This window comes from Alligator sinensis, unplaced genomic scaffold (assembly GCF_000455745.1).
Source record: "Alligator sinensis unplaced genomic scaffold, ASM45574v1 scaffold746_1, whole genome shotgun sequence".
Taxonomy (NCBI): domain Eukaryota; kingdom Metazoa; phylum Chordata; order Crocodylia; family Alligatoridae; genus Alligator; species Alligator sinensis.
Genome location: NW_005841959.1, coordinates 2,441,995 through 2,459,434, shown reverse-complemented (window position 1 = coordinate 2,459,434; position 17,440 = coordinate 2,441,995). Strand labels below are relative to the sequence as shown.

The following is a 17,440-nucleotide window of genomic DNA, read 5'->3' as shown; positions in this document are numbered from 1 at the left end:
CCCCCCCCCGAAAGTAGAAAATATGCTGTGTGGCTTATCCAATTTTAAAAAAATGTTATTTCCATAAATGTATATTTAATTATAAATTGGAAGTGCTAAGAACAGTCTGTTGTTAAATCAGTCTGACTTACTATAAAAGTGACTAAGCCAAGGCCTGCTTTATTCATGTTAGAATAGTCACTGCTAGGTCCTTTTACTGCAGTCACAGTCTGACATAGGTTAAGGCCTATGTATTCAAGTTTAAAATCAGCCACATGACATTTATTGACTAATGATATTTTCAAATTCAGAGGCATTACAGTATGTAGAGATTTTAATTAAGTAGAGCTTAGAATTACTATCCAAGCTACCAAATCCTACAGAAATCTGAATAAGTTTCACCCACCTCATCATATTCTTCAGACATTTAAAGAAAGAGACATACCATTCTGGCTTTAATATCATATTTATCTGAATCCAAAATGATTTCAAATTTAAGATTCCTCCCCAGAAATTAGAATATTTACATGGAAAATTATACCTATGTTATTATTTTCCATGTATAGAATCTAATTATTGGAGGGTCATCTTAAATTAATTCCCTCCGCTGCTGTAGCTAGAGAGTCAAAAATATATCAAATATATATTTTAAACCTAAATCTATTTAAAAAAATACATCTTCAAATGAATTGTGGTATTCAACCTTTTGTATTCAACCTCTTGGTATTCAACCCCCTGCAATTGCATTTTTAATGTCCATCTTATAGTGTACATCTTGAGTATTGCAAGTTTTCCAATAAAGTTGTAGTTTCATGTGCTTCCCATGATCCCCAGGTAGTGTATGTTGCTCGAATGGTTGTACAGTAGTACCTGAAAATTGAAGACAGAGCTGTTTAAGACCTGTATAAATGATTGTTTTCAAACCTGTTTCCACAAACACATGAAGTTCCAATGAATATTTGTTTTTTTTATCATGAACAAAACGACTATAAAGATACCTGTAACTATCACTATAACTGTTGCTTATGGACCTCATACTGGCTCAAAAAACAGATGCTATTCCCTGAGCTACAAAAGTTGTTGTTTTCTTCTGAAGAATAAATACCCCTGCATATAGTGTCTGTGAAATACTAAATTAGGGGTTAGTAAATATTCTGTTCCCACGAGCAGATTGAATCTGAGATTCTGCTTGGCCCAATTGCTGTATATGGCAATCACATACTTGGGAACAGTGACAGGAGACTTTCCAGACATGCTTTCCTAATACAGGGAGACATTATTCTCAAACTGATTGCTCTCAGTTTTGTACAGAAGAATTTCCACAGGAAATGTAACCTGAAGTTATTGGGCTCCCCCTGGCTAACAGGTCAAATCACAGCTGGTGAATGAAGCAAAGGACAATGTAGTATAAATTTTCTAATCCCATCTGTTGTAGTACAGAGTAAGAAAAGTGTCATTAGGTCCTGCAACAGTATAATGATATATGTTCAACTTCTTCATTTTCTTGTAAGCTTCAAGTACTAAAATGAAGGAAGGTATTGTTCTAAGAAATGAATTAGTTGTCCTGTTTGCCATGATCCTTTGAAAATCATGACTTGTCTCTTGAGGACTGATTTGGACTGGGTGGGAGGAAAAGAGAGCAGCACTTCCAAAACTGGCCAAAAATACAATCAAGAAATGTATATGCAAAACTACATATTTTGTATGACTTGAAAAACAAATATTATATTTTCCTGGTTGATGTCCCAGTACATTAACTAGTCAAGTTTGTGTTTGTAAATTCCCTGAGTCTAATTAAAAAAAAAAAGATGCCTAAAATGAAATGTTTTCATCTGTATGTAGGTACTTAAGTTCTTATTTAAATACCTAAGTTTAGGCATTCGTATTTGAAAATATGTCTCCCTTTAATTACATCAGATGTATTGTATATGCTTCTGAAATGTATATAAGGACATAAAATAATTAACAATGAATTTGCAGTTTTTCCTTTTAATTGCTATATTTGTCAAGTACCACTTCATGCTTTTTATATACTGGCATTTACTAAGGAAGATGGATTGATAAATGCAGTAACCAAGCATGTCTTGTTTTTTCAGAGTAAATAGTTTTGTTTGTTTGTTTGCTTTGCTTTGTTTTACTACCAATCAGTCCCATTTCTGTGAGGCTCAGGGCTCAGTCTTTGGTCATGAACAGGTGCATGGGTAGATTTAGGATTTTAAAAAGGAAAATGCAGGTGGTGGGTGGTGCATTATCTCACATCATACAACACCCATTTTTCTCCAGGCAGAAAGAGATTAGAAGGTTTAATGATATGCTAGGGATTTAGTGCTATATTGTTCAATTTAGGATCAAAGTAAAAACAAATATAATGTCATTGCACTGAGTTATAAATGGGCTGCAGGTTTGTGAAACAGGAGCTATGTTACGAGGAGCAGCTAAAACAGCAGGATTGCAGGAGAAAGGCTAGCTTGATTAGTGGAACATTAATACCATGAAAAAGAGAAAGGGTCATTCATACCTGTAGAATAAAGAATTTAGAAGGAATCCGGTAGATTTTAATGAGTCATGAATCAATAGATGGTCAATAGCTGTTGCCACTGCCAGGCAGTTGGTTTTAAACCCTGATTGGAGCAGGAATCAAAGAGGGGGTGCAGCTGCATCACTGCACCCGGCTTCCTCCCCCTCCTCTCCCACTGGTTCTGCACATGAATAAGTGTTACATTTGTGCTGGGAGGAAAGTCCTTCTCTTGGCACAAAAAAGGAGAGTATGTAATTCAAGGGGGTTATTGTGGAAAAGAGCTCTCTCTTCCACAAGAAAGTTAGATCAGTACTTATGAGGAAGATCACCTTCTTCCCAGTCTAACCTAAAGTCTTATATGCTTCTCTCAGGTTTACAGAAAACCCAGTCTTATGCTTTCCCTTCCTTCCTCAAGGAAGAGGTAGGGAGGAAGAGCACTGACACCCTGTAGCCCATCCATGGGTGAGCTGTCAAGGGGCCCTGTGGGGACACTGCATGGGGAAAATTTCATCTACCCTCTTCCTGCAATTCAGCTGATCCTGGGATATTTTTCTTACAGTAAGAATTTTACATACATTCGTATTATTAGAAATGAATGTGGGACTGTGCCCTCCATCTGCCATGCTGTTTCCTTTCTGCTTTCAGATTTTTATGAATAATCTGAAGGCAAATTTGAAAAAATACCTTAAGTACTGTTATTTGGCACATTGCTACACAGGGCACAGGCAAAACCAAGTAAGTGATTCTTCCACTGTACTCAGCATTGGTGAGACCGCAGCTGAATACCACGTCCAGTTCTGGGCACCGCAATTTAACAAGGATGTGGAAAAGCTTAAGAGAGTCCAGAGAAGGGCCACCCGTGTGATCAGAGACTTGCATGGCAAGCCATATGAGGAAAGGCTGAGGGACTTGAAACTCTTCAGCCTAAAAAGAGAAGGCTGAGAGGGGACTTGGTAGCAGCTTACTGCTACATCAGGGGAGTACATCAGGGCCTCGGTGAGCAACTGTTCACCAGGGCACCCTTGAGGAAAAGCAGGAGTAACAGCCACAAACTCCTGGAAGATCAGTTCAGGCTCAACATTAGGAAAAACTTCTTCACAGTCAGGGTGTCCAGACTGTGTAATAAACTCCCTCCAGAGGTGGTGCAGTCACCTACCCTGGAAATCTTCAAGAGGAGACTGGACGGTCACCACACTGGGGACACCTGACCCCCAGTTGTCTTTCCTGCCTGGTGCAGTGGTGCTGGACCCGATGATCTTCCGAGGTCCCTTTCAGCCTTACAATCTATGATCTAGATAAATAGCAACTGAATTATATATGTTCAGTACTATTGTACTAGATGCTAAATATTTCATGATGACTCTGCCTAAACTGTTACTTTGAAGTAAATAAAACAGAAGATAAAGTGAGCACTATCCTTGAAAGGCTAATGACTTATGCATACTGAGTGGAAGTTACAAGCCTTTAACACCAGAAAGCCTGATACACCAAGAAAGCCTGTCAAGCTGTGTACTTCAATTAAAGCAGATATACATATTTCACATAATTACACAAAAAGTAGATACCTCTCTGGCATGCAGAAAAACCTTCTTGCACTTAAGACTTTATGCATGTTATGTTTATTTGTGGATTAAAAAAATAATAGTAAAGGCTAAGGCTTCAATTCTGAATCCTCACTGACACTATTGGTAAGAGAGCACAAATTATGGAAGGGCATAGTGCATTTATAATTAATCTAGCACATTAGCATTTATATCTAATTAATACAAAACCATGGAACAAGCAATAATACAGGATTATTCACGTTAATGTTTTAATGTATTAGTCATATATTCATGTCAGAACCTGTAGAATTGCATGGAGATCTCTGGCCAATCTCTTTGGTAATTTCCAGTGGAATCTGTATCAGAAAATTGCGAGTTATGTCCCAGGCCCAAATTAGACTTTCCCTCTGGGACAGCCAGTAGAGAGTATAAAAGAAAGCAAACCACCATTAGCTTTTCTGTCTCAAAACCATCACTGACAATAATGTTTATGGATGACCCTGCCTTGAACAGACTAAATGACCTTATGAGGTCCTTGCCAGTTCTACTTCCCTATGATTTTATGATACTGCTAGAGGTATATTTTCACCTGGTTGCTTAGTTTGTGGTTATTGTCAGTTCTTATGCAGCAAAGCTATACATACTGCTGCCCTTTCCTTTTTGGCATGATGATATGGTATAAGCTTTTAATTGGTAGACAATATTTTAAGACAAAGGAAACTCCACCCCAGGCACATTGTCAATGGAATTCATACCTGGACTTCAAGCCTTAAACCACATGGCTCAGATTTGCAATTGTGTATTTTTAAGGGGTGGGGGGGGCAGGTAGAAGAGGGGAGAGAAATAAGGGTCATGCTATTAGTTTTAATGTACTCCTGTTAATACAGTTTAATGAAATACAGATCATTATAATTTTATTTGTTATGTAAGTTATTGTGTTAAACTCAACCAGGAAATTATAAACACCTATACATTACAATATTTAGCTTTAGAAAACTATTAGATGCAAATTTTGAATCCACATGACGTAAAACATACATCTGCACTGTCCCACAGCATCTCTTTTATTTTATTCTTTTTCTGTATGGGTATATCCTACTTTTCAGCACTCTTTTTTTTTTTTTTTTATATTGCTAGTGTAGTTACTTTAAAATATAATGTGATCATTTTAGATTTCTAGTAATTAGTGAGATAAAATATCAATCAAGCCAGCTGAAGCCAAATTAAAGTAAACCATGAACTAGTCATACTATACACAAAGCTCTCATCATCCTTTTTACCTGGTGTAACAGAGATACCATGAGCATGCGGATGTTCGTAATTTTTTCCCACTGTAAAAGTGGCTGCTTGGGGAGAAAAATAAGTCAAGAACAACCTGAATAAAGTAGCTGCCCAGAGTCTATTCTCAGCAGACAGGACTTCTGTACAGGCAACAGACTCAAAGCCGACCTCCGCAATCACAGTGTGTTTGCTTTTCTCTCCTACCCCTCCCACAGGGTGAGGGAGAACATGTGTCAGTCAGTCACACAGGAAGCAGAACATGCCCCCTGATTGCTTTGGGCTGGAAAAGCCCAGTGCTGAAGCAGTTAGGGGGTATATTCTGCCCCTGGCTTGTTTCATGCTGAATCACACTGCAGCATTTGGGTGCAGGGGAGCATACCAGCATAATACTCCCTGTGCCCAGCCTTAGCTGGGCTCCAATACAGCACAAGGAATAACAAAGGCTAGAGGACTCTTCTGTGCATGCCACAGACCATGCCCCCACCTTCTCTAACCCTGCTGATCCCTGCCAACATTCACTTAAAGCCTGCAAAACTCTCTGGGTTGCATGAGACCCCTGGCAGCACAGCGTCCACACTGCAGGCTCTTTGCTTTTCTGTCTGAACCTTGTCCCGTTCAGTTTTTCTCTCAAGAAAATAAAACTGGGAGTTGTGCTGGGTGATTTCAGCATGTGTACCACAGCCAAAGAGTGTTGATCCGTCCCTTTCTAAAAGCAGGAGCTGTGACAGAAGAGGACTCCCCCAACACTGGGGTGGCAAAATACCTCCATACTTTTGGGAGCTGTAGTAGGTGTTCCTACACCAGCCCTTATAACAGAGATTTCCCCAGACATTTAATAATTTTTGTTGGCAGATTTGGCTTAAGAAGGTGCCAGAACTGTTTGACTTCTTGTTAATGTAGTCTGTCCATTGTTGCTCAGGATAAAGTTCATATCTGTACACCGTATGCAGCCTGTAGGTAAATGGTCTTTTTAGGCATAATTTCACAGTGCAATCCCTTTCTTATTGCCACCTAAGTTTGAGTTCCATTGCCTTAATTTGTTGATTCAGTAATCATTGGTGACTATATATTTTCCCTTATTAAGTAAGTAGCATAAGAGATTCTTATTACATTTGTTTCTTGTCGTGCATTGTTATATTTAGCCAGCCCTTTTAATTCCTAGTTCTGTTACAAATAATGGTCAAACTGTTACGTTAGTTCTGTGGTAGAAACATTGTATTGCCAATGGGCTTGCTGTTGTTGTCTTCCTTTCTGAATGGGCAAAATAATATGTATATTAAGCATACCATATGCAATTATTATATTATATGTAATACATATGTATATGTGTGTGTATGTCTGTGTATGTACACACATGCACACACATATACATACATATAACATTTTATTATAATTATATTATTATATTATAATATATATATATGTATACATTATTCAAATATCTACATCCATATCTATATAGAGAGAGATTTTCTTGAATTTCCTGTCCTTCCTCTAATACAAGCTAGGAATAGTTTGACAAGTTTTCAGCTACTGATCTGATTCCTAGACTTCTGGTGCCAGTGTGGCATGCCTGTCTTCATTCAGTTCTGTTATCTTTTCAAAAGTTATTTTTTTATTGATTGATTGAGAGAAGTATGGGATTGAGTACCCTTGAGACTAGAGTCTTCTTGCTGTGCAAGTGGTCCTTATACTGAAGTGAAATCAGTCCCTTTAATCTGATAAGTATCTTTTAAGGTTATTTTTTATTATTTTAAGATTTTGTAAATTAACACAGTGCTCATTGAAGAAAGTGTATAAGCAGTGATGGAACCTGACTGTTCTTTATCCAAAGAAATAGATGCATCACAGGTATCATAAGCTCCTTCACCCGCACCATCATTATTTTTCATTATTTTTAAAATCCAACAACTTATGTCACTGTGCAAAACACAGTTTCTGCCACAAAGTGCTTTTGGTCAAAGCAAGAAAAAGTAGACAAGAAGCATTGGGAGCAAAGAAGAGGAAATTATTGTGAATTAAATAATAATAATAATAGTAAAGTGTCTTATTGGTATTTAGGAAGAGTGTCTTCTTAGGGGAAATATGACTAATGAGTATATTTAATTGATGGACTAAAATATGGAATGGAAAGAATGCATTGAGATTACAGAAGAAATGGATAAGAAAGAGTATCAAGGTTGGTATAATTGGTAGCATGATGCAATAATTTGTCTTTAGCTTATTCAGGACCCATTACTCTCTGACCTCTTTCTTTGAGGCTGCATACAAGAGTACCAATTACATTGAATATTTTCATGCTATAATCTTTTTCAATCTTTTTTCTGTCTTTTCTCTAATGTGCTTGCTCCCTTTCATTTAGCATTTTTTTAATGTCAGTGAAGGTGATGCTTCATATCTCTCCAGCTAAGCAATTTTAAAAAGGAAGATAGAGCATTCTCGATGGAATGTTTCATAATACATTATTATTTAAACATTTTGCTTATCTCTGCCAGGTTGGGTCTGACCTACTCAGATAAGCATTGTTCAAATATGTGTTTTCCAGAATGACTCTGAGATTGATCAAAGTAGTTTGGAAAATTTACTATAAAACAAAACCAAAGTTAATCGATGAGGTGTTCCAAAGATAGAAATAAACAGCTGTAATGTTGGATACAATATATTTTTTGCATGATGGAATTTCCACAGTGTGTTTGTGCATATTGTCCTTGTTTCTGAGCAGTCAAGAAGCATTTTGGCTTCTTGAAATAGTAAATAAATAAATAGTTGTATTAACAGAACCTCAGAATGGTTTCTCTTAGTAATTTGACTCTCTATATATTTATAGCTCTCTCAGTCACTTGGAAATGAGAGTTATTTGACCCACTTATGCCATCAATTGTGTTGTTATTTATGGACTTATCTGTAGTGCTTATGCCAAAATGCTGTAACTAAATCGATGTAACTTTAGTATGCACTTCCTTTCTACTTCCACGTTAACCTCTCAGTTTTTCTCTGTCCATTCCCATTCAACCAATCATCTTATCTTAGCACCCAGCTAGTTCCTGCCCAATAGCACTGTTCCATGTTATACCATTAGAAAGAAAATTACCCTGCAGTGTTAACCATCATTCAGACTAGCTTTGCACATTGGTGCAAGTTTCTTGCATGTCATCTCTAGTGGATATCTGCTAGAAACCACCAAATCAGGAGTAGGAAGTGGACAAGCCCATCTTTAAACAAGTGATGGAAGCTTCCAAATCTCAGGACTTGGCTCTCATGGGGGGCTTCAGTTATCAGAACTTCTGCTGGGAGTGAAACGCAGCAGTACACAAGCAGTTTTATACCACTTCTCCATTCTGTGCTTCTTTATGAGTTTAATATATTTATTGCTTGAAATAACCACTGTCCCACCTTATAGGCATAAAATTACATGGCTTTTGGTGTGTTCCATCTAATAAAATACATGAAAATACAACTTTAAATATGTAAGTACAGGTAGTGTGCTCCATACAGAACACAAAGAATGTTATGGATCTTTCCCTCATAGGCTTACAATGCACAGCACAAAAAATAAACTTAAATTCTGATATTATGCCCTGCCCTATTATGATCCCAATCCAAGCGGTACATAACTATGCACTTAAGTAAACATGATAATAGCTCTAATGATTTTTGTGTTATAAGAAATGTTTGTTCACCAAAAAGGAAAAGAGGAGAGAAGAAAATTTTACTTATTATTCACCCTTTCCTACTTAGTATCCATTCACTAGATGGATGTTTTAACTTGAAAAATTTCAAGTAAATTCAAAAAGTAACTTGGAACTACTTGCTATCTGGGTTCTTTGGTTGAGCTAGCCCCCTCATCCTTCTGTGGTACATGTGTGTGCTATATAGTATTTGAATATATATATAGTAATTGAAGGGCATAGATAGGTAGTAATTGTGACTCATCTGTGTGACCTGGTCCTTGTATAGCTGTATTTTAAAAAATTAAAAATATCATTTAATGAGACGGATGAGGGGGGCTGATAGCCAGTGGCTTGTGAAAAACAAGATTGAGAATAAAATGTGAGGGATCTTGTGTGAGCAAAGAGACATTCATACAATCAGTGAATTTTTTTGAATAAAAAATCCTTTGAAATGCTTGCATTTTGAATAAACTTTAAGATGACTGGCTGGTCACTGATGCTGCTGTCTCATTAAAAGTGGAACAAAGTGAAATGGCTTTGAAATGGCTAGTTCCATGGAACTTTTGTTAAATTTCATAAACGTGTTTTAATAGGAACCACTTCATTTCAGAAGCCTTTCTCTCCCTTTTGTTTTCTTACTTCCCTGAGCAAAAGCAAACATGGAATAGCTATCCAGAGGGTCCACAACTTTCTTTTCTCAGAAAGAAATTGTGTCTTTAGGTTGTTTCTTGAGGAAATAATGTATTCCTGCTTCTTGTGCTCTCTGCCACTACTGTTCCTCATTTATGCATCTGGAGCAGAAGGATGAGTGAGTTTATCTAATCACCTGAGGTATAGGCTGTAGCTATGTTGGTTTAAGGACCTATGCAGGCAAGGTTCTTTGGGTAAATCTGCTATCTTTTATTAGACCAGCTAAAATAGTTGGAAAAATTCTTCTTTGCAAGCTTCTGGGTACAAACACCCTTCATCAGGCTGAAGAAGTATTTGCAATTGGTCTGTGCTCTTCCTAGATGGAATAGAATTGAAGCCAGAGGCCAGTATGTGAGAACGCCTGTCCATAAAAATGCAAATTGAGACAGTCAATGGGTGAGAAACAGGTGGAGGGGGAAGGGGAATGTAGAATAAGATGATAAGGTGATAAGAATATATCTGGCAAATAGTAGAGTGGTTACCTGGCTTATCAGATGTTAGGCAGGTTATAATGTGTCATGAATCTGATGTCTATATTTAGTTCATTATTTTTGTATCCAGTAGGTTGATGAAGTGAAGTTTATAGGTTTATCTGTGAAAGGTGTTTTGTAAATTCCCTTTGAGGATTAGACCTGAGAGATTGGAGAGAGAGTGGTTTTCTTATGAGAAATGTGCCCTCACAGGTAAATGGGTACTCTTGTCTTTGATCAATGTTTGATGTGCATTCATTCTGGTATGCAGTGGTTGTTTGGTTTCTCCTACATATTTTCTATCATGGCATTTAGTGCACTGGCTGAGATATATTACATTTGTGGAGGTGGAGGTATAAGATCCAGGAATGGTGATGGTTCTGGTGTGGGGTGTAGTTACTGTGGGGGTGCTGGAGATATGTTGCCAAAGTTTACAACTACACCCCACACTAGAATCAACATTCCTGGATCTCTTACAGCAAGGTATGGTAACATAATCAGGTAAGCCTGACTGCCCGCTTCCCCCACTGTCTGACTCCTGTGCAAGGAGGGAAGTACTGAAATATATAATTTAGTTTTATAAATGGGGTGCCACTCATTTCACACATATTAAAGAGGGTTGCCTCAAGTCCAAAAAGCTTGAGAACCACTGAGATACTAGATAGAATGAATATTGGTGGAACACAGGTTCTCTTTCTCCTGGTTTCAAGGGGCATTTATACATATGGTCTGGGGAGCGGGGTGGAGGGGAGGTGGGTGGAGTGCTTCAATTAGAGTGCTCCGAGGGTCACTGTAATTAAAGCACCCAAAGTGTCTCATGTATTAGCATCCCCATGCTGAAAAATAGTAGTGGGGGTGCTTTAACTAAAGCATGTCAAACAAGCTCCAGTTAAAGCACCCACAGCACCATTTTTCAGCACAGGGACGCTGATACATGAGATGCTGGACTCTGCTGGAACACAGTAATTACCAATCTCCAGCAGACATGATTTATCGAGTCTGGTCTGATGCGATGTAATTACAGCATGTCGGAGCAGGCTTGCTAGACATGTGTAGGTGCCCAAGAAATCCAAGCTGATGTTACTTCTCTACAGACCCACCTCAGATACGATGGAGGCTGCTGAGTTCATGTGGAATGCCACTTCATGGTTCATGTCCTCCTTTTCTCATTTGCTTCTTTTCTTTATTTTCCTGTATTATATTGGAACAAATCACAGAACTGATCTATTGTGATTTTGCTGCATTTATTTTTTATGCATTAAAATGCTGGGTTCAAAATTAATGATAAAATCTGGTCAAGAATCAGATATTCTACACTGTACAATTTCAATTTTTAACCCATTTTGAAATGGAACTAACCAAAAAAATCCCTAAAAATAATTGATTTATAATAAAAATAATACATGTACAAAAAACAATGCGTCTAATTATTTCAACTTTTTATTTTTTATTTATTGTAAAATTAAAAATTAGAAACCAAAATAGTTATTGTGTTAATATTAAAATCAATAGTTTTTACCTTGACAGAATGACAGTATAAATTTTGCCTAGATAATTTCATCTACAAATGCCACATTTCTGTGAAACGTTTTGATTTCAATATGTCAGGATTTTCAAACAGAAAAATATTTTCTCTCTATAAATACAACTGTAGAACTGAGCTTTGGTCATTGTCAATCATATTTTACACATTTATGTAAGTCTGTTCCTTAATGTGTTTCAGTGTTTTATACAAAGGATTTTTAGTTCTCAGATAGTTTATCATATTCATATACAAATCATTATACCCCTCTTGTATCTTTACACAATATAAAGCATACAAGCAAAAATATGTGGTTTCAGAAATAAATACTTTTTATTTTGTACTTATTCAGTTTCTTCAGTTTAATTATATCAAAATAATAGGTGCTTAATTATTGTAGTAATGTAAGGTTTACATTTATTGAATTATATTTTTAATAATAAGAGTTATTGTATCTTAGGTATGTATGTATTTTCTAGAGAGCCTGGAATGGTTACGTGAGGTGCTTGTGAAACTAATAAAGTGAAAATTTAAAAGCTAAAGTCACATTCTTTTCCATTTAGGAATAATAGTTTCAAATCTTTCTGTAATGAGAGAAAAAAGCTAATCATTATTTCATATAGTAACTGTTCTCAGTGGTAATAGTTTAGCAATCTTATTACTAGCAGATATTCACTTTCTAACAATTTTCACATAAATTGGTTTGAATTTGTCTAAATTAGGTTATATCAATATGCATCATATAAATTGTTTTGCATGATATTGCATTGGTCAGTTGCTTAAGTCAATTGGTTTCTTCTTATAAGACTAATTTATAATGAGCTGACAAGGACTGAAATTTGCATTGCAGTAATTTGATCACCCTCTGGTTCTTGCTGAAAATGACAGACAGAAATATTCACTAGAAAATGGTTGAGATTAATCCATTAATGTCTTCTGCTGTTGGCACTCAGTTGTACATTTGCCCTCCCTTGCTGAGAGTGCAATCAAGTTTAGGGTCAGTTAAACCCAAGCTACAAGTTAAATAACATTTTAGTTGATTTATGTACATAACAGTATGAGATGATGTAGTTTACTGATTTACCAAATGCTTTGATTAGATTTCCAGCACAACAGGTCAACCAATAAATAAGAATAGCTAAATAAACCCTTTATTAATTTGAGTGTTTCTTTTCCAGTTAAGCTTTTCCCCCATAAGTGAAAAATTGCAATTCATCCATTTTTCTACAAGAAGAGTACATTTCTGTTCTGCACCTGCAATATAATTGCAATGTATTTAGCAACATATAATATTTCTATTGTTACAAAGTCAGAACTTGATTTGATGTTCAACAAGGAGAAGGTACTATCAAGTTTATGGGCAGAACAAATAAAATGAATTACAAAGCAGTAAGCAAAATAATTCTCTTCTAAATAATTTCTTCCAAAGTTTTAATATATATTATAGTGATGTCCCTTCAGAATTTTTCCAGAACTAGATGTTCCAAATGACTGTAATAGGGTATCATTCTATTTCAAATGTATCTGATTATTATTTTTGTTTTTCAACAGAAAATACAGTCTGATTTAGCAAGCCACGAGATCAGTTTGGAAGAAATGAAAAAGCGAAACCGGGGTAAAGATGCTGCCGAAAGAGTTTTATCCCAAATTGATGTGGCACAGGTAAAAATTTTGTTCCCCCCATCTTTCCATCATACACACAAATACACAGGACTCTTGCATGCTGAAGTATTCCTAACATATGTAAGAGTTTTAGCTGTTTTTTTTAAACTTTGAGCCATAATGTAGTGCAGTAGCCAGGCTAACAAATCAGGGTTTTTTTACATGTGCTCCAGGATTGGGGGAGGGGGGGTGTCTTTAATTACAGTGGCTCCAAGAACCTCTCAAATTAAAGCACTAGGAGCGTCTTGTGTATCAGCATCCCTGCACTTCAAAATGGTGGCAGGGGCACTTTATCTAAAGCTCGTTTGATGAGCTTTAAATAGAGTACCCCACCATTATTTTGAAGCACAAGGACACTGATACACAAGATGTGGAAAACTGGTGGAGCTTGGTAATTGCCATGCTCCAGCAGACTTAATTAATCGAGTCTGCTCTGATATGCTGGAATTACAGTGCATCAGAGCAGTGTCCCTGCGCATGTAAAGGCACCTTCACATGGGGAAAAAAACCAATCTGCTTATTTTCTTATTACTGATTTTTTTTATAGCTTGCCCAAGTTTGTCAAAAGGTTAATGTTTCTAGTATGAAATTTCATGCACATTTCAAAATCTTAATCAACCATTTGACAGTAAATCCTTTGAATGTAGTAACAACATCAAAAGTAACACCATGCAGATAAATGGGGTAGATTATTTAAGCTATATTTATATCACAGTAGAGAGAGAGGCATGTCTGCCTCCTTCATTTAAGGGACAAAACTTTGATTTTAATAAGTATATCCTCCATGTTTTAAATATGTACCATGATTTATCATTCACATTTTGTGATAGAGTGCCAGATGTAAGAGGTGTGACTGCAGTCCAAAAGTGTATCACAGCAACAGTTATAATTGATAGTTGGAAAAGTTAGTTAACACATTAGTTCAACATAGTCAATGCAGGAAAAAAAATGGAAATAGATAATGGGTGCATACAAGCATTACATTTCCACCAGTGGAATCACAGCTCTACCAGTAGAAAAAAAAACTAAGTGTAAAAGTACTCAAACAGTTTTTACTAGACCAAAAATGACAGGTTCAGTGGAATCTTCTACAATTTCCAGTGAGGTTGAAGTGGCTTCTGGTAGAGTTTCTCCCAGAGAAACAAATGCTTATACACTTGCCTCTCGGATAAAAGCTGCCATGTTACTCTCCAGCATCCCAGTATGTATTGCTCTGCTCCCCAGTCCTCCTCCAGGGAGACACTCTGTGACTTGGCCAGGCTCCCATAGATTCATAGATGTATGGTCGGAAGGGACCTAAGTAGATCTTTAAGTCCGACCTCCTGCCTGGGCAGGAGAGAATACTGAACTCATATGACCCCAGCTAGGTAACTATTCAGCCTCCTCCAAAACAAACCCCTTCTCCTGTCAGCCTTGGGGCTGGGAAAGCCCTTCCCTTTTCCACAGCCTCAGGGATGTTAACCCCCATGTCCCTGAGCAGGCAGGGAAAAGTGACCCAGCACTGGGTCAATGACCTACCAGTACTCCTCTGGACGTGCACCAGCCTGACCCCATCCCTGCTGTTCCCTGACCACTTCCTCTGCACCCCATGCACACAGACTCAGATCTAACAAACTACTTTACTGTTCTCTGAGCCCCCAATGCATCCTCTAACTTAGGCCCAAACCCCAGAGACTCCACTCCCACCATTCCCCAAGTCCCTAACCCACCCTACCCATGGACCCAGACCCCACATTCTCCAGATCATATGCCACTTCCCAAGCCCCATGACTGGTCCTCACCATGGACCTGGACCCTGCAGACCTAAGCCCAGCTATTCCTGAAGCCACCTGACACACTCCCTGCAGGGACTCATACTATGCAGACTCCAGATCCTGCATCATTCCCTGAGCCCCCTGATTTTCCCCAAAAATGGACCTGGACCCTATAGGCCCTATTCCCACCATTTTCTAAGTTTGCATCATTCTCCAAGCTCTCCAAAGCACCCATAACATGGAGCCCAGATCCCAAGACCCTTCTGTCACTATTTCCTGAGCTCCCACACCCACCTTCTGTGGACCTGGACCCTATCTGAAAGTTTGATTTGAGTCCAGGGGGAGCAGGTCTGGGAGGTCTGGGTATGGCAGGTGCTGGGGTCTATCTAGTTTGGATCCAGGAGAGGGCAGAGTTGGTCTGATCCAGGTCCAGTCACAGAGGTGCTGAGGTGCTTGGACCCCAGCCAGCCATACCCTGACCTGGCAGCACCTGAACCCACCCATCAGCACCTAAGCATGTGGCTGAATTTCCTGAATGTCTGTTCACTTGCAAATTGGTTCAATATAGACAGGTTAGACTAACCTGCAAAGATTGAATGAATTCAGGCTCCAGCTTTTTGAATGTCTGTACCTCGCCCTAGAAACAAGACAATTCTTTTTTTTTCTGTATCCAAGTATTCTCTGAAGTTTCTTAACCCTCTTCAGTCTAGCAGAAGGCAGGGTAGATATTTTCTTTATATACTAACTAAATCAGAGATGCATAAGCATTTATGAGCAAGAGCTTGTATCATCTGATTCTCTTCAGCCTATTCATCTTTCACAATGAATGCTGTATTTCTATGAGGCCCTGCTGCTGCTACTACTTTTACTACTTACAACAACCATGATAATAGCATCCATGTCATCATTTACACAGCAGGAAGAACACCACAGTTTAAGAGCAGAGAGAGCGATTTTGACATTGTACCTAAGCCATAGGATAATAAGTTCACTGTTCCTAAATAGCTGCATCTTGTTTTTCCTACTTTACTGGGGATAGTATTACTTCACTGAGCTTTGCGGTGGCAAATCCAGTGAAATTTATGTTGTACTCAATTATTTTCATGTTGAGGGACACAAAGGACTGTAAATACAGTTTTAATTTTTTTTTAAAGGCATGGTTTAATTTATGTTGTGGGTTATCTCCTCTTTTATAAAATATTCATGATTTCCTGAATGAATTCATAGATTCTAGAGTCAGAAGGGACCCAATGGATCATCGTGTCCAACCTCCTGCCCCTGGCAGGAAAGAGGCATTCCAGACTCTGGCCACCTTTATTGTAAAACATTTCTTCCTAATGTCTAACCTAAATCTACTCTCCACTAATTTGCACCCATTATTCCTAGAATGTACGTAACTATGTATTTCTTGCCTGTTAACTCTTCCCTTTCTAGTATCCATGGCAACTCCAATGCTGCTAGAATATAGCATCAGTGAAAACCTGGCTTCAGAAGTGTCTATATGTAAATCCTTGTAAATTCAGCAGCACAGCAGGTATATGCTGCTGGGTATAATAGGCATGTTTGGCAAAAGTTAGGCTAGAAATTAAGATCTTGAAAGTTGATCTGTTTACTCGGATTTTTGAGGTGTTAATGCTTTTAGAACTAGTATGAATAAATTGGGAACAAAACAGTTATTTCTTTTCCTAGGTTTGAGGGGGATGGGGGGCAGGGGTTCCTTAATCCTGTTTTGGTTTTTTTTGGTTTTGTAGGGGAGGGGGGTTGTGGAGATACCTTTTAAATTGGCCATGCATTTTATTTTAAGTGTTGTCAAGTTGAACTGTATCATTTACATAAAATGTAAGTACCCATATCAGGACAAAAAAATATTCATTGACCTAGATTTAAAAGATATTTTGTATCAATAAAATGAATATGTGTTGTTGCAGTTTTACTTTAAACACCCAATTCTGAAAGAAATAAGTTGTCTAATTTATCACTGTATCACTTTATTTTACACCAGTGTACAATGAGATAGAATACCACTCTTATTTTACTCTTGATATCAATTGTGTTATATTTGCTTAAAAACTGATCCATCGCTATAGTACTCCAGTTTCCAAAAGCCCTACTTTTACTTATTTTTTTTCTGAAAACAACATGCATTTATGGATAAGCACTTTACCTATTTATTTTTGCCCTGAGGAATATTACTTATTTGCCTGGCCTACTCAGTGCAATGATATTCATTCAAAATTCAGAAAGAAAATAAACAGTTCTTATAAAAATAGTGTAATTGTACTTGAAACAGTGGAACAGCTATTCCCTACCAAATTTATCTTCAGTTTTCATAGTACCATATTTTGGGAA

The 17,440-nt window shown here is 37.5% G+C and overlaps 1 protein-coding gene across 7 annotated transcripts in view; it reads left to right on the top strand.

The window, feature by feature from the left end:
- DMD (dystrophin) overlaps nt 1–17,440 on the top strand; it is a 1,961,037-nt gene that overhangs the window by 846,670 nt on the left and 1,096,927 nt on the right. For all 7 annotated transcript variants that reach the window (XM_025200207.1, XM_014518487.2, XM_025200208.1 and 4 more), the window contains one exon: nt 13,227–13,337. In XM_025200207.1, coding sequence (XP_025055992.1) covers nt 13,227–13,337 — 111 coding nt within the window. The remainder of the gene's footprint in view (nt 1–13,226; nt 13,338–17,440) is intronic.